The 22,730-nt window shown below is 43.5% G+C and overlaps 1 protein-coding gene across 1 annotated transcript in view; it reads right to left on the bottom strand.

Moving 5' to 3' along the window:
• Positions 1 to 22,730, bottom strand: part of LOC115458583 — an 80,073-nt gene that overhangs the window by 42,565 nt on the left and 14,778 nt on the right. Inside the window, exon 4 of the mRNA XM_030188462.1 lies at positions 366 to 639. Within this exon, the coding sequence (XP_030044322.1) occupies positions 366 to 639 (274 nt within the window). The remainder of the gene's footprint in view (positions 1 to 365; positions 640 to 22,730) is intronic.

Genomic DNA, 22,730 nt, shown 5'->3' with positions numbered 1-22,730 from the left:
AAAGTTTATTTAGTCTTCTGTTATGCACATGTGACATCGAATTTAGGAAAAGAATATTTTATAATAATATAAAAAATGGCCGATGCGGTGTTTGAGCGAGGTACTTGAGTGTTATTTTACAGTTGTGATATAGAAGTCAACTGCTATTCTGATGGTCCACAAAAAAATTAAGTCTCTATAAGGAACCTTTATTTTTGGACACATTAGTGATTGATTGGTTACCTTTATGTAATTTGTGACCACTTTTGGATTGTCTATTGAAGAATTTGTGACATTTGTTCTAGTGGAGGAAGTATCTAATGTATCAGTTGAGAGTACAACCACGGTTAGTCCTTTTAAGCTAACAAACATTCAAATCAACTCACACAGGATTGTTGTTGTCTAGACTGTTACCAATACGTATCTGTGCTCCCCGCAATCGTTGCGAGCAGCAGTCTCTCCGGTTCACCACCTCAACGGATCTAATTTTCCAGGAACGCTGTAGATCCAACCGCCACCAGGCTCCCATTTCCTTCCTGGTGTGGATACAGGAGCCTCGGTGATAATTAGTGTTTGGATTCTCATCAATGGCTAATCTTGGAGAACCATTAAAAGCCACCGAGCTCTGATTGGCTATTCCAAGTGGTGCTATGTTTGTCCCTGAAAACCAAATCCAAAACAAAGCAAGATTTGCAAGGCTAGAAGGACTAAAATGATAAAACTGTACAATAATATGATTTCATTTAGTAACTTTTGCCAATCATGAACTCAGTAATTCTTACTAAGAATGGATGAGTCGGTGTGTTATTAAATCAAGACCTTGAGACAAAATGCAAAAACAGTTTCTCTATTGTAATAAATCTTGCCTGGTTCACGATAATTCTAAATATGTACAATTTAAGATAGTACAAAGCTAATGTTAAATATTGTTTTAAACTACATATCATTCCTCTTTATCATACAAGGATTCTAATAATTACATATTAGAGAAGAGACGGCTGAGGGGAGACATGATAGAGGTATATAAAATAATGAGTGGAGTGGAACAGGTGGATGTGAAGCGTCTGTTCACGCTTTCCAAAAATACTAGGACTAGGGGGCATGCGATGAAACTACAGTGTAGTAAACTTAAAACAAATCGGAGAAAGTGTTTCTTCACCCAACGCGTAATTAAACTCTGGAATTCGTTGCTGGAGAACGTGGTGAAGGTGGTTAGCTTGGCAGAGTTTAAAAAGGGGTTAGACGGTTTCCTAAAGGACAAGTCCATAAACCGCTACTAAATGGACTTGGGAAAAATCCACAATTCCAGGAATAACATGTATAGAATGTTTGTACGTTTGGGAAGCTTGCCAGGTGCCCTTGGCCTGGATTGGCCGCTGTCGTGGACAGGATGCTGGGCTCGATGGACCCTTGGTCTTTTCCCAGTGTGGCATTACTTATTTACTTATGAAAACTCCCCTCCAAATCACAAGTGGGTCTAAAAGATACTGACCACTGCAGGCTGAATTTTAACACTGGCTGACATGGCTTTTCGTGGCCCAACATTCAGCACCGGACTGTGCCAAGATAGTGGTGAGGAATAATCAGCTATTGAGCAGTCATTGGTTGTTATCCAGGTACCCAAATAGCCATCTGGATAAAGTTAGGAAAGCCTATCTGCTGTCCTAAGCTTATCTGGATAGTTACTGTTACTGGACTAAACTAAGTGGGTAACTCCCGGCTTCTCTCAGACTCTGCACCCAGACTACTGTGGCCTACCCAGAGATTGCCGAAAAGGTATGACCACATATTTAGCAGCAATATCCAGGTATGACCCGGTCAGCGGGACTTATCCAGGTCAGAAACATTTTAACATGGATAAGTCCTAATGAATATTGCTCAAGATTTCTTTAATATCCAAATTGCGGGTATGAACACCTGTGACTCATTTCATACCAAAATTCTATCCGGTATTTGCAAAATGTTATAAATTCAAAGGAAGAGTTGCTGACATCTTAGTTTCCTACTCTCCCATCAAATCTATTGTCACAACAGGACTGGTCACCAAAATTTGTCTGTGACATGAGTCAGAGATAAATGTCACTTGTCCATGGTCACATAGCATGAGAAGAGGCAACTTAACTCCCTCTATCACATTTTTAAGCTCAGGTATAATAACTCATTATCATTTAAGTTCTTGAAAGTTATTAATATGCAAGCAAACCCCTTCCAGAGACGGAGAGGTGGTAGGACCAAAGGACATGAATGGAGGTTTGCAGGGCGGTGGATTTAGAAGTCAGGAAATACTTTTTCAGAGAAAGGGCAGTAGATGCCTAAAATGCCCTTCCAGGAGAAGTTGTAGAGTCAGAAACAATAAAGGAATTCAAAAATGTGTGGGATAAACACAATGCCTAAAAAGGAGGATGGAAACAAAACATGGCTGTTGAGGTGTTACTTTGGACAAGAGTAGTTGGGAACTAAGGCCAGTGTTGCATGGACTTATATGACCTGTGTCCGGCAAATGACAATAGACAGGTGCGGATTAGGGAACTAAGACCAATGTCGGATGGACTTCTGCAGTCTGGGGAAAGTTCTATCAATGGCGCTCAGAATCGAGCACCGGAAAAAATTGGCGCCAAGCACGATTCTATAAAGGATACACACCATCCATTCTTCCCAACAAGACGAAGCTTGTACTCACCACTCTGTGCAGGTTATAGTTCTTCATGCTTAAACGCTGGTTGACAATTTGCCATCATGCCAACCACGTATAGGTAGTTAATTAGGATACTGTCTTGGGACAATATTTTATATCCAAATATATTGTCAACAGTATTTAACTTGCTAATCTCAACATTAAAATGTTTTCTCCTCTCCCTTGAGATGCACAGAAGCCTCACTCGTAGCATATGATAATAACGTGACATACAATATGCAGACTTGATGGATTTTGTCTTTTGTATCTACCCTTTATAGCATCTTGCTTAGTGCCAATTCCCACAGCCATCCTATGGGTGCCAGACTCACTCCTGCTGAAACCTGGTGTAAATACTGGTGCCCAGGCTGGGCACGCTGAGCCAGTATTCTATAAGTATGCATGTAACTTTTTGGAATGCCCGACCATGCCACATCCCCTTTTGGGATACATGCTATAAGAGTTAGGTGCCCTGCCATACAGAACAGCATGCAGCCAGATGTGTGCACAAATTTTATTGGGTGGAAAACAACATCAATAATTGATTGTTTGCAACCAAATATTGATAGATAACAGCTATCAATGCATCTTGACAACTTCCCAAATTTGGACGTGATATATAGACTCCAGGGGTCATTGTTCCACAAATGGCAAAAGTCAGGTTTGGATTAAGGAACTAAGGCCAGTGCTAGATGGACTTCTAAGTCTGTGTCACGCAGATGGCAAAAGACAGATGAAGATCAAGTGTACGTATTGTATATCACGTTATTATCATATGCTACGAGTGAGGGAGCTGTGCGTCTCAACAGGGAGGGGAAAACATCTTAAAATCGAGGTTAGCAAGTTCAATACTGTTGACAATATATTTGGTTATTTATTTATGACATATTTATACCACATTAGCCCAAGAAGAGCTTAGGTTCAATGTGGCTTACATTACAAACATCGGTAGAATTGTACGCAATTTGAAAAGTATCTGTTCACATAATACATCTACTATAATAGTTTGCACCTCCAACGTTCTGAAACTGACTCCGTGGCAGACTGCAGTGAAGGGTTTGTAAGCTTCGTAACTCTGTAACCATCTCTCTCTGTCCTGCCCTCACGTCAAAACGTGATGACGTCGAGGGCAGAACAGTGAGAGGGAAGGGAACGCTGCAGAGTTGCTAGGCAAAGGAACGCGGTGTCACCAGCATGAGGGACATATCAGAGGCAAAGAAACGATACGACAGTTCAAGGCCCCCTCCCTCGGAATTTTAAAAGTCTTCTTCACTTACTTCACTTACAGCTCTGGTCCCGCCCTCATTTCCTGTTTCCACAAGGGCAGGACCACAGCTCAGAGAAAGAGAAGGGAAAACCAAACTAAGGGCCGAACCTGCATGCTTTGTACCGCTGCTGCCGGCCGCCGTAACCCCGATGAAGTAAGTGAAGAAGACTTTTAAAATTCGGAGGGAGGGGGCCTTGAACTGGAAGGGAGGAATGATGATCTTGCAACTCGGAGGGAAGGATGACGACCCTGGAACTGGGAGGGGGGAGGGATGCACATGGATGCTTTGGTGGGAAGAAGATGAATCAAACAAATTTAACAATTTAAAATCCTAACACTTCCCTTAAAAATATTAATGGGAGAAGGTCATTACCTTGCTAGCGCCCTTTTCATTTGTTTGAGAAACGGGCCTTTTTTACTAGTCTTCTAATAATACGTTGAAATTTAAAGTTTAAGCTATTTCAACGTAACAATAATCCTGAAATACACAATTCTATATTGAGAATGAATCTAAGATGGCCGACTGAACGGATGTGCTGAGAGGAGCTCCTCCAGACAATCGGAGTCCTCCACTATAAGGCTCCGTTTAACAGCTCCAATTAGCTCCAATTGGCAGCTACATACTTAGCGTGGACAGTGAACAGGAGAGCTGTGGTCCAACCGGAGGTGCATGCGTGTGCGGCCCAGCTTGCCCTACACTGCCCTGCACTGCACTGCATGACCCACGCGGCCCGAGGCTCGGCTTGGTCCCGGCGGGGTCAGCGGCCGGGCTACGGCCAACGGCGCGGCGGATGTGGTGGCGGCGAACGGAGGGGAGCAGATCGCTGGGGTGCTGTGCTGTGGTGGGATCGGAGCCTGGTTTCTGCGCCCCCTGCCTCGCTTCGATCGCTGGCCTGATCGCTGGCCTGGTCGGGCGCAGAGGCGGGAGGCCGGTGGTGCGGGACAGGAGGATTGGATCGGCAATGGATCGGATTAGCAAGAGCAACGCGATCGTCGGGAGGCAGGGCGCCGCGGGACCGAGCGTCCACGTGGCTGCCGTCCCTCCCTCGTTCCGCTGCCTGGTGGCCGGTGCAGTGTGAGTCGGGAGATTTGAGTGGGGGCGACGAGGCAGCGGGTAGCGGGCAGCGGCTCATCAGCACTTGGGAGTGCTGCGAGTCATCTCCCTGCCTGTAGTGCTGGTCCTTCCGAGCGTGGTGAGCCAGGGGTCCTGGGCGGCTGCTCCCTCGGCCCTCCTGTCGATCCTCTGGCACGGGAGAGTGGGGAGCGAGGTGACCTGGGGCAGGTAGTCCATGGGCCCTGTGTAGATCTCTCTGACGAGAGTGAGTGGGGAGCCAGGTGACCTGTAGCAGCCGATCCTAGGCCCTCGTGTGGATCCTCTCTCTGACCCACTTCTCTGTCCCGGCGATTCCTACTAGTTCTGGTTCATGCCTCTGCCCTGCTGCCCTACCTGTCCGCTCTTATCCCTCGGCTCCAGCCCGCTCCAGTCCGGCTTGTTCTGGTCCGCTGCCCTGCTCTTCTCCCTCCGCTCCTGCTTCTCTCTGTCTGCCTGTCCCAGCTTGCTCCGGTCCCAGTGCTCCATTACCTTCTGCTCTACCTAGTCCCAGTCCATCTGCTCCAACTTGTTCCAGTCTGTTACTGACCGTCTGTCCAGCCTGTTCCAGTCCAGCCTGTTCCAGTCCTGCTCCATCATTGTCTGCTCCAGCCTGTTCCAGTCCATCTGTTCCAGCTTGTCCCAGTCCGTCGACTCCAGCCTGTTCCAGTCCGTCTGACCCAGTGTGTTCCAGTCCTGCTATACTGCTGTCTTCTGCTCCAGTTTGCTCCAGTCCTGCTATACCGCTGTCTTCTGCTCCAATTTGCTCCAGTCTACTCCAGCTTGTTCCAGTCCATCTGTTCCACCTTGTTCCAGTCCGCCTGTTCCTGCTTGTCCCAGTCCTTCCGCTCCAGCCTGTGCCAGACCGCTTGTTCCAGCTTGCTCCAGTCCAGCTGTTCCAGCTTGTTCCAGCCTGTTCCAACCTGTTCCAGCTTATTCCTTCCCAGCCCGTCTGTTCCAACTTGTTCCAGTCCATCCATTCCTGCCTGCCCCAGCTTGTTCCAGTCTGCCTGTTCCAGCTTGTTCCAATCCATCCATCTCAGCGTATCCTGTTGCTCCTATCCATCCATCCCAGCTTGTTCCTGTCCGTCTGTCCCAGCTGCTGCCTACCTGCCTGTTAACCCATCGAGTAACCTGCCTGCCTGCTTGTGAGCCTCTCAGCCATTGACTAACCTGCCTGCCTGCTGCTAGCTTGTCAACCATTGACTTACCTGCTCGCCTGCCTGCCTGCGAGCCTCTCAACCATTGACTTACCTGCCTGCCTGCTGCTAGCTTGTCAACCATTAACTTACCAGTCCATCAATTCCAAGCCTCCAACCCAGCTCTCCATTCTATCTATCTGCTTAACACCTCAGTCACCACACAGTCACTTGCTACACCTCAGTCACTACGTATGGCTCCTATCCACATTCTCTTCCTTGCCCTGTCCCTTCCAAATCTCTTTTCCCCCCCCCCCCCCCCACTCCCACTGTCTACCACTGGAACTCGCTGCCCTCCCGCCTGGCCCGCCACGGCAATACCCTTTTCACCCCCATCCCGCACCACCTCACCATCCCTCTTGTCCCCCCTCCTCCATCCTAGCTCTCAACTTTCAACACTTCCTTCCTGCTATTAACCCATCCCCATTCCTCCTAAGTGCACCCCGTCTTCATCGCCCAACCTCGACCACCCTCCTCCGCACTCCTCTTGCTCCTCCTCCTGACATTAACCCTAATCCAGGTCCCCCTCATCTGTCCTCGTCCTATCCACGTGAACGATCCCAGGACGTCTCCAATCTTGTCTCTATTCCCCTCCTCCCCCCCTCTTCCCTCCCCTTCTCATGCGCCTTGTGGAATGCCCACTCAGTCTGCAACAAACTGCCCTTCACCCACGATCTCTCATCTCCCACTCCCTTCAACTGCTCGCCTAACCGAAACCTGGATCTCTTCTCACACACTCCCCGCCCAGTTGGCCGCGGTGGAGGCATGGCGTCGCCCCCCTCCTCTCCGAGCACACCACTCGAACTCTCATCCACTCTCTCATTACCTCTCGCCTTGACTACTGCAACCTACTCCTCACCGGCCTCTCACTTAGCCATCTATCCCCCCTTCAGTCCATCCAGAACTTGGCCGCACGTCTTATCTTCCGCCTCAACCGATATACTCATATCACCCCTCTCCTCAAGTCACTTCACTGGCTTCCGATCAGATACCACATACAGTTCAAGCTTCTCCTACTCACCTACAAATGCACTCGATCTGCAGCCCCTCCTTACCTCTCTACTCTCATCTCCCCTTATTTCCCCACCCGTAACCTCCGCTCTCTAGACAAATCCCTCCTTTCAGTACCCTTCTCCACCACCGCCAACTCTAGGCTTCGCCCTTTCTGCCTCGCTTCACCCCATGCTTGGAACAAACTCCCTGAGCCCATACTGTATAATTATAGTACAGCAAGAGGCCCTCACTGGATGCCCACCGGAAGGGTGGAAGGCCAGATTTTAGGACTCAGGCTGTAAAAATACCAGCTAGGTTTAAAAATCTATGACTGGCTGAGCAAGGACTTGCTTTTCCTGCAAGTTAATATGTGTTCTAGCTTAAGACCTATCCATGGAATAGTGGTGGGCCAAGCTACATAGCTTTAAACAGCTGAAAAGCACTAACTAGGCCTGATAACAAGATGATGGCCTTATAGCAGAGAGCCTGCAAGAGCAAGGACTGCTTGGTGAGTTCTAATGAAACCTGGTGCAACTTCCAAATTGAGTGTAACACACATGATGTAGAAGTTAAAGACAGAAATGATAAGAAGTTTGTTCATAACACGGAGTCTGTCTTTAATAAGTTGGCACCCAGATCACAAGATGTTATGAAATTGATATATCTATATTTAGATATCTTCATAAGAACAAAGTGTTTACAAAAAAGGAAATTACACAATAGCCATGTTTGGATGTTTGGATGTCCGTATCTAGGGAGATGTTTGACAAAAAGGGAAATTGCACAATAACTTGCAATAGTTAGAACGGAAAAGTGAGGGTACAGATGGACACCTGCCGGAAATGATTCAGAGGTTGGGCAATATTGAGAAAAAAAACAGGGTCTTGCCATTGACTTGTATTGAGATCTGCGCCTATAAAAGAGATGAGATTTTGGCAGATCATTGGAACGGTCCCGAACTCTTCTCGGAGGGCAGAAGCTCTGTGCAATTGAACCCAGAACCTGTCTGATGAATGTATCTGATTAAAGTCTGATTTGCAAATAACTCTTCATTCCAAATGATGATTTGTGGGCTTCACTTAATGATGAAAGGCTGTAAGTATAAATGCTTTTGCTACATCAGGCTATCATTCGCTGCATTGTATAACCTGTAGTCTAAATCCCTTAGAGGCAATAACTCCTTGAGTACCCCAGTACTAGTGCTATTTAGAGATGGAGTCAGATTTAAGGTCACTCCAGCCTTCTTGGGGGGCTCGGGACCCCCCAATTCTCAACATTGGTGACTCCCGTACGCTGCTCGGTATTCCCTGTTCCACCCTTTCCTGTCCTTCTCCTTCTTGTTTATGGATGCAGTGGGGATATATTCTGTGCGTCCAAACCCTCGTTTTTGTCTTTCAATATTTAAAGATCAAGAATTTCCTCCCCGATGTCTCATGTCCCTTATTATAGCAGTCTGCTGTTCTCGCTCTAAGCTTTCACTCTTTCCTGTGGTTAAGCCACTTCCGTTATTCTTCCCTATCGCAGTCAGTGATAATATGTAAGCCTTGTGCTTTCTTTCCCCCTCTTAGTTGCGTCCAAGACTGCGCTTTATTTCTTCTCTCTGATTCCTATCTCCCCTTCTTGGCACTGCTATTTTCCCGGTCTCTTTCCCCTTGCTGACATGTTAATTCTCCCCGTAGTTGGTTTTTTCAAAAACACACTTATGTGAAATAATTTCTTCCCTTCCCTCTTCATTCTTGGTAGTCTGTCGCCACACCTTCCTGTGGGGTTTTTTTTTCTTTAAGCCGCAGCTTTTATATGGTCCCTGCCACCTCTGTCCCTTTTCAGCCGGTTGTTATTAACTTATGTTTTTGTTTTCCCTTTGAATGCAGCTGTCCCAGCGTGTCACTGATTTCTAGTGCTTTGGTACGGTATGGTCCACTGCTGGTGATGTATATCTGTCTCTATTCTTATCTGTTACTTTTTATATCATGTTCTCCTAAGGTACCTTGGTGCCGGTCTTTTTTTTTTTACCTCCTAAAACTTCCAAACCTTTTCGGGGATTGGTACGCTCAGAGTTCATCCACATGGCACCAGCAAGGTCTTAATGCGGGCTATACGCCTAACTTCTGGAGCATGTGTGGTCTTTCATAAATCATTGTCTTCTCTCACCCGTCACCAGGATTGTGGATACATGCACAATCAGGTAACAGAGTACTGTATCATTACTCTTATGTATGTCTACTAACGCTATTCTTCTGCCTTTATTTCACTGGACTGGCATATACCCTGGTGAAAAGTGCCCACTTGAGGGGTACTGGGAACTGGTATTCAGTCCGCTCCTTTTCTAACCCCTTCCTCTGGTACTATTCTGTTTTTCTGCTTTCTTCCTCTGTTCCCTTATCGCTTTCTCCTTCTGCGCTTGGCTGGCGCATTTGTTTTTCTGTTCCTGTCCTTTTGTGAGTCTGTCTAACGATTATTATGTGATAAGTGCCCTTATATCTTTTCTTTTATTCATCACCTATACCCTGTCCCTTTCGAGCGCTTGGTGTGTGCAAGGGTACGAGTGGCATCTAGGTTCTAGGCTGGGAGACCACGCCTAGCAGATGCTGGCTGTTTTTTCTCGTTTCGCCACGATGTCATTAGCGGTCTCATGCTGGCTATTCTTAGCCTAACGCCTTGACATTTCGTGTCTTAAGTCTCCGTCCTCCCTTGAGCGAAGCTTCTCCTGTCTTTTTAGGCTATTCAGTGTATGTTGAAGTTGATCCCCGTTATGTTTCCCACCATCCCTACCTGTAGATCATGTGTTTTACTTTTGTCTGAGCTCCTATTCACTGCAGTTCCCTGAAATCCTATATCTCTCCTTTAAAATCATTTTGGTTAAACTGACAGCCCACAGAGCCCCAACCTCCTTTCCTGCCTATACACTTCTGCTTCTAGATCTCGGACGGAGGGAGTGTCCCTTCCCTGCCTCCAAGAGATCTGTGCTCATTTCCTCTGTGCGGTACTTTAAACCTCCGAGAGGTACTTAACCTCTACCTTGCATGTCTCTCTGCTTCTGTTTCTGGCCACTGTTGATTTCTCCCCATCCTTGTTAGAAACTTTCCTGATGTGTCTTTGTGAAAGATTTATAGTTTAAACCTAACAATTCTTTGTCAGCTTCTTAGCTGCACTTCATCATTTTCTGCTTCCTTATTTTGCTGTTATTGCCAAGCTTTATGAGCAGCATTACACCTATGCTTCAACACTGACAGGCTTGCCCCCACCTCTGTTTCCTGCTTCCTCAGATGCTCGCTCGCCTATACGCTTTTGTTACCTCTGTCTGACCTTCAACTGCTTAATTCTGACTCAATCGGGTGTTAGATGAGTTATCTTTTACTGTCACTATGTTATCTACAAGCTTCGGGTAACGGCGCTCAGCATCCTAGCCACTTATTGGCCTAATACTTTTGACTATGAAGGAGATGCCGGTTTCCTATACGGTTTTTCTTCGCACTTTATTTCTTTTCTTTATATTTGCACACATTTGCGGTCCCATTCTTCCGATTCTTTAAGTCTCTCACTGACTCTCTCAATTTATAAGTGCATAGCTGCTTATCTTCCTCTTTTCTTCTGTAACTGCCTGGCTTCTTGGGCGGTGCCCACTTCCTTCCTCTCTCTGCTCTTTCTCCCTCTCGTATACTGCTAATCTTAGCTTTGGAATCTATTATTAAATCCTGTTTCTAATAATCTTTTGTAATAATGTCTTGCCCTGTACTTTGTATTTGCCTCCGTTGGTCACTGCAACGGCACCTTCCTTTTCTCCTGGTTATGTTCCCTGCTCTTATATATAGGCTATCTGTCAGTAAGGTTATGTTCTCTTCTCCGTCAGTGATTTCTCTGCCATATTATCTTGTTAGTTATTTCTTTGATTATAAATATTCCCTATGACAGGTCTGTTGCCAGTTCTAAGTATTGTTAACGGTGTGTCTCTATTTTGCAAGTGCGTCTCATGCCTTGAGAGCTTGCTGTCCGTCGTGCGCTGTAACCATCTTCCGCTCTGATAACTTTTCCCCCCCCCCCCCCCCTCTTCCTGTCATCCAGCTTTATACTTGATAAACCCACCTTATTTCTATGCCTGCCTGCTATGGGAACCCCCGTCTGAAACTTTCATGACATTAGAAATCTCCGCTTGAGAAGTCCCGGTCTGTATTCTGTCTCTGTTCCCCGCAGCCACTTTGCTTCCGGGTTTAATTTTCGCTGCATAGACCCCGTCTCTGCCACTTTCGGCACCTTTCTGTCATACTCACTATATATGAAACTGTTATTACGCTCCAAGTCTTCTACCTTTGTATTTTGTCTTTGCTAAAAGTCCCAAAAGTCCTGCACTAATCCTGACAGTTGTCTGCCTTAAGCTCTCGTTGTTACTGCTTCTCTGAGTGAATATGCCACTTTTTTCTGTACCCCTCTTTCCTGTCACAGCCTCGGCTGTAAGACTGTTAAATTTATCTCACTCCCACCTATACTTTCTCCTTGCAAAAGGTCTCTTGTCCTTTATACAGCATTCTCCTGTCCCCTGGCTCTGTGACTTGTTTTTCTAAGCTATCTGGACTTCAGAAGCATGCTCTTCTCCTTCATGTATTGTCAGTGCTTTATACTGTAACTTATGGCTGGCTGTCAAACTATACGGCCATCTTCCGGTCTGATTAATGCTTTTTCTTCTCCTCTTACAGTTGTAATTTTAAATTTGTACTTGACCTAGTAGCTGTTATCACACCCTTTTAATTTACAATTTGTTTTGGGACAATGTTATATTTTTAATTAATAATGCTTAAGATTTGTCATTTATTTTCCTTATTTATGTCTTGGATATGCTTTGGGCTCTCACTTTGACGCTCCATACTTGGGATACACCTCACGGCCCTCCTCTCTGATGCTCTACCGACTCTTGCACCTTTTTGTTTTTTTCCTCCCCCTAAAATTGTCCCTCCTTGCTGCTACTCTGGTATATTCAGTTTACGGGGTAATTAATGGAATGTATCAAAAGTAGTAGCATTTATATGTATGACCCTCCATAGATTATTGTTATTATACTTTGAAATGATACTCCGGGATTTAGCTTACGGCATTGTTTCTGAACGGCATGATTAATATCCACTTATTTCCTGTAGAACTACTTGCCCGTAACTTTTCAGGATGCAAGTTAGATTTTACACTACTGATTAGCTCTACTGTCAAAAGCTTGGGTTTTCATTTTTAGTTAAGATTGCAAGACTATGTTTGAGTTCTATAAATTAATGGTGTGCGGCAATGTTTTCAGTTCAATCATATATTCAGTTTTCTGCAAGTTTAACCTTGTTTTATGGCACATTTTCTCAGCATGCATAATGATATTCCTATGTAATGGTACATATTCTTTTAAATCACTATCTTTTGATAATTCAGTTCCCGGTTCTCTAGCTTTTTTGTATGTGTTCTCTTACACGAACAGCAGTGTTTTGAATGCTTTCGGTTTCATTTTTGCGGTGGCAGCGCTGGTTTGTTGTTTGTCTAGAATGGCTTTTGTTTCTGCAGTGTAATATTGCAAGTTCCATAATAATGATTTACAGTCTGTTTGTCCAGGTTTTTTTTTGTTCATTTACTTGATATTCCAATTTTGTTGTACAGTTTTTTTTTCCTCTGATATGGGGAACATACGAAGTCGTTTGTCCATTGGTTTGCTCTGCTTGTCCATCAAAATCATTTTTTTCTCCCTCCAAGTCCCACCTACTCTCCTATTTTGCGTGTGTCACTCTTGTTTCAGACTTTAATGCATTTTTATGCAGTACAACAGTGTGAATGATTTTATTTTGTATTGTATTGTCCTGGTTTTGCGGGCTTCCTTACTGTCGGCTGTTTTATTTTAATGCCTTTTGAGTTCCCTTCTTATGAATTATTTAATAGAAAATCTATTGTCTAGTGACTCTTTTATGGTACCATCCCCCAAGAGCTTACATGTGTTCAGTGTTACAAATCTTTCTTTCAATTTCCTTTTTTTATTATATCTACTTTATTTTTACTACCTTTGCAGTTTGTTTCAGGGGCTCTTCCCTGGGATATGCTATATTTTATTTCTATTTTTTTTTTTTATTATTTATTTCTATTTTTTTTTATTTTTTTATTTTTATTTTCTTATATACCAGTGTCACGCTATAACCATTGGGTTTGATATCGATGCCTGGGGCTTACACCCATTGGAGGTGATCCTTCAATGGATGACGGTATCTCAATTAGTAGGAGCAGACTTCCATTCCATTTTCGGAGTGGCCTGCGGATTCGGTATTATTGCCCACATAGGAGTTGCTGGTATACATGATCGCCGTGGCAATAAAGAGACGTCTAAGACATTGGTTGAGATTGTGTACAGGTTGACTCGGGCATTCAATATTCTTGGAGGGTTAGTTTTATACGAGAAGTTTTCCTAACTTTTCAACGTTCTAGACTGGTTAGTCATATACGAGATGTTTCCTAACCATAAAATTTTGAGTGGGTTGTTGTACACGAGAAGTTCTCAAACTACAGGTCCTTTGGGGTGATTAGTCGTACACGAGAAGTTCAATCGTACACGAGAAGTTCAATAATCAGCGGAAACCCATTGGACCGCTGCTCTTCGACTCATGAGACCTTATTCGCTGGTTTTTTGAGTTCTTTTTGGGAGTGTTTGCAATGTCCCTTTTTGGGGGCTCTATCATGGGCTGGAGCTCATGGCCAAGTAACCTGGATAGCTCTTGGCAGGCAGGGAAACGGGGTTTCTTTATGCCTTTAGAAGCACACTCTGGAGAGTAGTATTAATTAGGGGTAGAGTAGTATAGATACATAATAGCTGACACCATTCACTTTTGTACTTTTTTTCTTAAACTCTCCTTTCCTTTCCTCCTTTCCTCTTTGTGACTGTCATTTGTCTGTTAATTTGACCTGCGGTAAAAGCGTTGAGCTTCCCGCCAATTAGTAATTTTTATTCGGGTCCCTTTGTTGGAGCACATTAATAGATGTGTGAGTATGATTGTGTTATGTCTCTGCATGTTTTACTATCAGAATAATCATTGATGTTTTTGTAAACTGTTAGCACATTATCATTTCTAGGTCTCCTTGTTATCTCTGAAGCTGCCTTTTGAACCACTGACCTTGGACCAGGTTCTAGATCTGGTCAATATATATATATTATTAATCTAGTTCATTTTTTCTATAGCAAATTACAGGTCTGAAGCTTATTTGTAGACCACTTGCTCACTAGGTCCCGTTATTATACATATTGGGTGATGTTGTTCACTACCCATTATATCATATCTTCCTCTCCGCACCCAACACCAGATACTGGTGATCTGACATCTATTCAGATCTCTGGTAAGGACTTTCCGTCCGAAACAAACCTTTCTATTTTGCGGTTGACCTCCCTATGCCACCGAGAGTTCGGAAGGGCATAGTGACCCCGCCAACTGTCCTCTTTCTCAATTGATTTTCTGCGCTGGAGATTACATTGCACGAATCGTGAGTATATTTTCATTTATTGTATGTATTGCTATTGAGCTTGCCTTTGTATACTTTCATGGCCTGTTGGATTAGCTCTAATTTAAATGTTTATTTTACCAAATTTAGGATAAAGATTTTGTCCTCAATACACAGGGACACCTCTGTATGTGGGACAATAACTTTGTATGTGTATGAGTGTGGTTTTCCTTTCTATACTGTCTGTGTGCTATGACTTGTAATTGGCTACTTGAATATTTATTTTTATATTTTTTGTTTTAAAACCCTAAAAAAATTACTTAACCGTGCACAATTCCAATGCTTGGTTTTGAACTACATTTAGAAATATCTTGCTTCCTCTTCTGAACTTTAAGTTTTCTACTTATCAAGGTTGGGTTACTGTTTTAATTTTATGTCTATATGTTGCCGTGTGTCCTGTGGTAAATGGCATATATTAAACCAGCTAGTTATTAAGGAATCATTTCTTTAGTTTTAAATTAGTGCTTTAAGGTTACTCTGCGAGATTGCCTATCAACTGCAGTGGTAGTAAATCTCAAAGGAGTTTTTGTTTTTTTCAGGATTGTATATTATTTCATTTAAGCAAAGTTTGTTTGATTTGTGACGAGATGTTAAATACCTGATTGTTTTTGATTTCTGGTAAATTGCTTTCACTAGAAATGCAAGCACTTTTTAGTTTTAATGGAATAGGTGTGTGTTCTTTGAAAATTGCATAATTATTTCAGATATTTCCTATGAAAGGTTCTATATTATATGCCTTCTAAAACACTGTTTATTTGTGACGTTGTTTAAAATAACAAGTGCTGAAGTACACTTAGAGATTAACCCTTGCATAACATAACTACCTGGTAAATCCGAACTAAAGAAATTTAGGTTGCTATTATTTCAGAGCTATGTTCAGATAAGACTAGCTACAATTGCCACCTTCCTTTTTATTGAAAACCGTACCTCTGGTAGCAGATAAAGTAATAACCTTCTCCTCTTTCCTCTCCTGAAGTATTAATTCTATGAAGACTAATTACACCAGCATGAAGTTTTAATATAAAAACTTCAACTTACAGTTTTTGTCTGATGTATAGTCCTGTTTTCAGTCACCATTATATCCAATGCTTGCAGTGAGCAGTAAACTCAAATTTGACACAGGAAACACCGTTATTTCGTGATTTCCTTAGGACCGAATAACAGAGATTAACCCTTGTAGTTCTTATTTTCTCTTAAGTTCATTTTTACAAAAGCTTTGAACTCAGTATATGATACAGGAATTGATTACGTGTTTCAGATTTTTAATAACTAGATGGGTTTTTCTGTGGTCCTGTGTTATCCTTGCTACTCTTTGTTTAGAATTCAATTTACAATGTAGGCTTACAAGCTGTTCCATTTATCATACTGGTCTATATGAACATATCATACTGGTCAATTTATGCATTTATTGCATTAATAAAAATTGTTATTATATCCTTGATTTTTGAATTTTACTAAAATGTTTTAAGAAATGCTCCTACTTGTCTCCTGTTTATAAATTGGTTCCTCCTCTGTATTTATAATATACTCTAAATTGTAAATTGATTCCTGGGAATATATAAGCTTATTTTTAGCTATCCCTCTGAATGTGAATCTTGATATGCTGTCATGATTTAGGGCCCAAATTGTGAAAGCATTGAAAGGATCAGTTTAAAATTTAATATAATTTTTATTTTCCAAATTGGCTCTGAGCTATTACAGAGGACTATAGGTTGTTGTCCTTCTCATTTGACCTATTTAAACCTTGTAAAGGTCACGTGAGGAGGCCTCATAGAAATATATAGTTTTTACATTTCTGATATTGGCTTTTCTCTATCTCTCTAAATATCATATTAAAGTCTGCATTTTCCTAGAGCAGACTCTGACCACAATGTTTCCTCAGACTCTGCTGACTTCCTGTGCCAGCAACATCTAATCTACAGAGACAAATTGTTTTCTACTTGTAACTTATGATTTTATATATTGAAACTATGCTCCACCTATTGGTGCCCCAAGGAACTAACAATGCATTCTTTGATTTTTTCTTTCTAATGGTCCTGTGCTGAGATTTGACCACTTTATTATCTTATATTAGCTCTATTTATTAAGTCCTGTAGGTTGAGTGAAGACTGCTAATCCAATTCCTGACCTACCGCCTTTATTCCAGTTTGGTACTTCTGCTACAACTGACCTCTGACAAGAAAAAGAAGCGCTACCTTCTCCAATGAGAATTTTCTTTTGTCCAAATGATGTCATTAACTTAGACCTTCTTGGTTATGCTCTTAAATATTCTACTGTATTAAATATTTTTACAGGCTCATCTTTTCCAGAACATACATGTCACTTTACGTATGAGCTCTCTATTACAACAGACAGCGACCGTGATTCCAGAAGATACTTCCATCACCTGGACTAGTTATGAGTTTTAAATTCCTGCACATTAGACTTCTGCTCTGATTATGACTATTTCCTAAGCCACCCTTCTTTCTGAATCATCTAACTCGTAAGTCCTGCTGGCCTCCTGCAGCTGAGGGCTCAACCCTTGGTGAATGTTAGTCATCGCAGGTGAAGATTCCATACCTACTGGCCATAGATTGCAACGCATTATCCATGCCTTTTGCTTATTTTTGTTCACCATATTTTTGACCCTCCATACATCAATAACTCGAACAATCAATTTTTATTATTAGTTTTTTGTACTCTTTTCTTTTGTTCCATAAACTTTACCATTGTTATTGGATCATCTCTTCGTAATAATTACCAGTCTGTCTTGCACATTATGCAAGCCAGAAGTGGGGATATATTATGCAAATCCCAATTCCTAGTATTAAGAGGGTTGAAGTTGAAGCTCTGACCCCTACCAATCAGGAGATATAATTTCATATATACTATTGCACTGTTTCTCCATGTTTACATTGTCTTTCATGTCTCTTGACATCTATATATTATTTTTGCTTATTCAGTTCACACTGATTATGCCCACCAAGATATAGCAATGTAACATTCAGGCATACAGTCATCTTGATGGACTGATTATGATGGTGCATGTCTAGAATAAAGACATGGAAAGATCCAAGTTTGTACACCACAAGTACGTCTTCAAGATCTATCCAGGCCCAAATGATGTTAGATCCCCCAAGGTTGTGGCAATAATCTTTACACCTTGCAAACTACTGGATCACAAGTCTTGGGTCCATGTGAAAGATATACGGGTTTACTCAGCCACAGAACCAGATGTTACCAGCCTAACCATCTCAAGACCAGCCACTTCCTTCAGCAGGCCAGCCTGAAAACCCAGATCTCCGTCCAGATTCTTCTGCGCTTCCACCGCCTCGATGAAAGAGAATTCAGAACTGATACTTAATTTGAGAATTACTGTTGCTGTTTATGGACATTATAGACTCATATTTTGTTTTATTTTCAGTGTAGCAGTAATCCTGTCTATATATTGAAAAGGTTTTATTTTTATTTTCCTATTATTTCCTTTATTGTTCTAATTGTTTTTCCAAGAGTTTCCCCGTTATTTCTGTTTATGTAATTTAAATTGAAGTTGATATTGCTCAGATACAAGGGTAACATCAAACCCTAATACTGGCTATGATATCATAATGTAGGTGTAAACCCTGTTAGTATCAACCAGTTATGCAATTGTTTAACTTTGGTGTAGGCTTACTTAAGCTGCATATCTTTCTGTAGGTTTGACTAAGCTCCAAGTGGGATAACGGATATATAAAATGCTTCCCATACTTCCAGATCATTATGCATATGTCAAGTTCCATGCATGTCCTTTGTTAATATGAATTTTCCTAGGATTGACCATTTTTGCTGTATGAGGCAACCTTATACTTGCTATCCACTTTTTAGTGCTCATGATTGGATGCCAATGATGAGTAATAGTAAGGTCCAGGAATTCCGACCTGTTTAAGGATTCTGAATACCTACAACCTAAAACAGCCTGCAATCTAAGTACTAACCATATAGTTGTTGAGCCACCATAACAATACTTAATCAAAACTACTATTCCTTCCGAGGACCACTGAGATAGATACATTAGATTATCTCTCCATGCGCTATGCAACAGATATAATAGACGTCATAGAAAGACCTGAAAGTATTTACTAGTATGATCCACCTGAAATTGCTATTACCCGCATACCTATACTTCATGGGATTTTGTAGATGAACTCATGGATTTGTCCCATTCATAAAACCTCTCTCACTACAGGTTTGAGTAAGTCTCAAGAGAGATGACATCAGGATTAAGGCCCAAGGGATTGGGTAATATAAAAGGAATTCCATATGCCCAAAAATATACCACCTAAGAATGAAGTTTTCTGTCTTGCATAATATCTGCTAGCAATCCATAAGAGCAAAACTCCCCCTCTCGTTTGATAGCTTGCCACCTTCTGGAATGGATGATGACGAGCTTGACGAGCTTTGTGTCACCCCTCCTCAGAGGGGGTGACAAGTGGGAAATGTATAATTATAGTACAGCAAGAGGCCCTCACTGGATGCCCACCGGAAGGGTGGAAGGCCAGATTTTAGGACTCAGGCTGTAAAAATACCAGCTAGGTTTAAAAATCTATGACTGGCTGAGCAAGGACTTGCTTTTCCTGCAAGTTAAATGTGTTCTAGCTTAAGACCTATCCACTGGAATAGTGGTGGGCCAAGCTACATAGCTTTAAACAGCTGAAAAGCACTGACTAGGCCTGATAACAAGATGATGGCCTTATAGCAGAGAGCCTGCAAGAGCAAGGACTGCTTGGTGAGTTCTAATGAAACCTGGTGCAACTTCCAAATTGAGTGTAACACACATGATGTAGAAGTTAAAGACAGAAATGATAAGAAGTTTGGTTCATAACACGGAGTCTGTCTTTAATAAGTTGGCACCCAGATCACAAGATGTTATGAAATTGATATATCTATATTTAGATATCTTCATAAGAACAAAGTGTTTACAAAAAAGGAAATTACACAATAGCCATGTTTGGATGTCCGTATCTAGGGAGATATTGACAAAAAGGGAAATTGCACAATAACTTGCAATAGTTAGAACGGAAAAGTGAGGGTACAGATGGACACCTGCCGGAAATGATTCAGAGGTTGGGCAATATTGAGAAAAAAAACAGGGTCTTGCCATTGACTTGTATTGAGATCTGCGCCTATAAAAGAGATGAGATTTTGGCAGATCATTGGAACGGTCCCGAACTCTTCTCGGAGGGCAGAAGCTCTGTGCAATTGAACCCAGAACCTGTCTGATGAATGTATCTGATTAAAGTCTGATTTGCAAATAAACTCTTCATTCCAAATGATGATTTGTGGGCTTCACTTAATGATGAAAGGCTGTAAGTATAAATGCTTTTGCTACATCAGGCTATCATTCGCTGCATTGTATAACCTGTAGTCTAAATCCCTTAGAGGCAATAACTCCTTGAGTACCCCAGTACTAGTGCTATTTAGAGATGGAGTCAGATTTAAGGTCACTCCAGCCTTCTTGGGGGGCTCGGGACCCCCCAATTCTCAACAATACGCCGGGCCCCCTCCCTACCCATCTTCAAATCATTGCTCAAAGCCCACCTCTTCAATGTCGCCTTCGGCACCTAATCACTACACCTCTTCTCAGGAAATCTTAACTACCCCAACTTGACATTTCATCCTTTAGATTGTAAGCTCTTCTGAGCAGGGACTGTCCTTATTTGTTAATTTGTACAGCGCTGCGTAACCCTAGTAGTGCTCTAGAAATGTTAAGTAGTAGTAGTAGTACTCTCGCCCTCCTGTAGTTTCCAACCCCTCCTCCTACCGCAGTCTCACTGCTTCTCATCCTTTGAAGCCCACTCCATCCGGCTATTCTACCGCTCCCACTCAGAGTGGAAGTCATCTACCGCCCCCATGATAAATCCTTCTCTTCCTTCCTCACCGACTTTGATGCTTGGCTCTCTGTTTTCTTGAACCCTCATCTCCGTCCCTCATTCTCGGAGACTTTAACATACAGGCTGATGACCCATCCGACCCTCACGCTTCTAAGTTCCTCACCCTAACATCCTCCTTCAACCTCCAGCTGTGCTCTACCACCCCTACTCACCGTGACGGCCATTGTCTTGACCTCGTCCTCTCCACCTCCGGCTCACCCTCCAATTTCCAAGCTTCAGCTCTTCCTCTCTCCGATCACCACCTGATCACATTCACACTTCTTCACCCATCCATCCATCCCATCCATCATGTCCTCCGAGACTGTCGACAAATCTCCGCTTACAATGCCGCTCTCTCTCTCTGCTCTGGACACCCTCGCACCATCCACCTCCGACCCACAAAGCGTACTAATCCCCAGCCTTGGCTGACCCCTTGCATCCGTTACCTTCGCTCCTGCGCACGATCTGCGGAACGCCTCTGGAGGAAATCTCGTACTCATTCAGACTTCCTTCACTATAAATTCATGCTATCCTCCTTCCACTCCTCCCTATTCCTTGCAAAACAGGACTATTACACCCAATTGACCAATTCTCTCAGCTCCAACCCTCGTCGTCTCTTCGCCACCCTTAACTCTCTCCTCAAGGTGCCCCCCACTCCCACTCCCCCCTCACTCTCTCCTCAATCACTGGCTGATTACTTCCGCGACAAGGTGCAAAAGATCAACCTTGAGTTCACTACCAAGCCATCACCTCCTCTTCACCCATTAACCCTCTCCCTCAACCAACCAACCCAGGCCTGCTTCTCCTCCTTTCCTGAGATCACCGAGGAGGAAACCTCCTGCCTTCTTTCCTCCTCGAAATGCACCACCTGTTCCTCTGATCCCATCCCCACCAACCTAATTAACACCATCGCCCATACTGTCAACCCCTCCATCTGTCGCATCCTTAACCTCTCTCTCTCCACTGCAACTGTCCCTGACACCTTCAAGCACACCATAGTCACACCTCTCTTCAAAAAACCATCACTTGACCTTACCTGCCCCTCCAACTATCACCCCATTTCCCTCCTACCCTTCCTCTCCCAAATACTTGAGCGCGCCGTTCACAGCCGCTGCCTCAATTTTCTCTCCTCTCATGCCATCCTCGATCCACTCCAATCCGGTTTTCGTCCTCTCCACTCGACAGAAACAGCACTCTCTAAAGTCTGCAATGACCTGCTCCTGGCCAAATCCAGAGGCCACTACATCCTCATCCTCCTCGATCTTTCCGCCGCTTTTGACACTGTCAATCACGATTTATTTCTCGCCACACTGGCCTCATTTGGGTTCCAGGGCTCTGTCCTCTCCTGGTTCTCCTCCTATCTCTCCCACTGCACCTTCAGGGTACAATCTCATGGATCTTCCTCCACTCCCATCCTGCTATCTGTTGGAGTTCCCCAGGGATCTGTCCTTGGACCCCTTCTCTTCTCTATCTACACTTCTTCCCTGGGCTCACTGATCTCATCTCATGGCTTCCAGTATCATCTTTATGCTGATGACACCCAGCTCTATCTCTCCACACCAGACATCACCGCAGAGACCCAGGCCAAGGTATCGGCCTGCCTATCCGACATTGCTGGGATGTCCAACCGCCACCTGAAGCTGAACATGTCCAAGACCGAGCTCCTCGTCTTTCCACCTAAACCCACTTCTCCTCTTCCTCCACTCTCTCAGTTGATAACACCCTCATCCTCCCCGTCTCATCTGCCCGCAACCTCGGAGTCATCTTCGACTCCTCCCTCTCCTTCTCTGCGCATATCCAGCAGACTGCCAAAACCTGTCGCTTCTTCCTCTTCAACATCAACAAAATTCGCCCTTTCCTCACTGAGCACACCACCCGAACTCTCGTCCACACTCTCATTACTTCTCGCCTCGACTACTGCAACTTACTCCTCACTGGCCTCCCACTCAGCCATCTATCCCCCCTTCAATCCGTTCAGAACTCTGCCGCACGTCTTATATTCCGCCAAAACCGTTATTCTCATATCACCCCTCTCCTCAGGTCACTTCACTGGCTTCCGATCAGATACCGCATACAATTCAAGCTTCTCCTCCTTACTTACAAATGCACTCAGTCTGCTGCTCCTCACTACCTCTGT

This window comes from Microcaecilia unicolor, unplaced genomic scaffold (assembly GCF_901765095.1).
Source record: "Microcaecilia unicolor unplaced genomic scaffold, aMicUni1.1, whole genome shotgun sequence".
In the NCBI taxonomy this organism is placed as follows: Eukaryota; Metazoa; Chordata; class Amphibia; order Gymnophiona; family Siphonopidae; genus Microcaecilia; species Microcaecilia unicolor.
The sequence above is the reverse complement of the archived record's forward strand: the minus strand, read 5'-3'. Positions and strand labels throughout refer to the sequence as shown.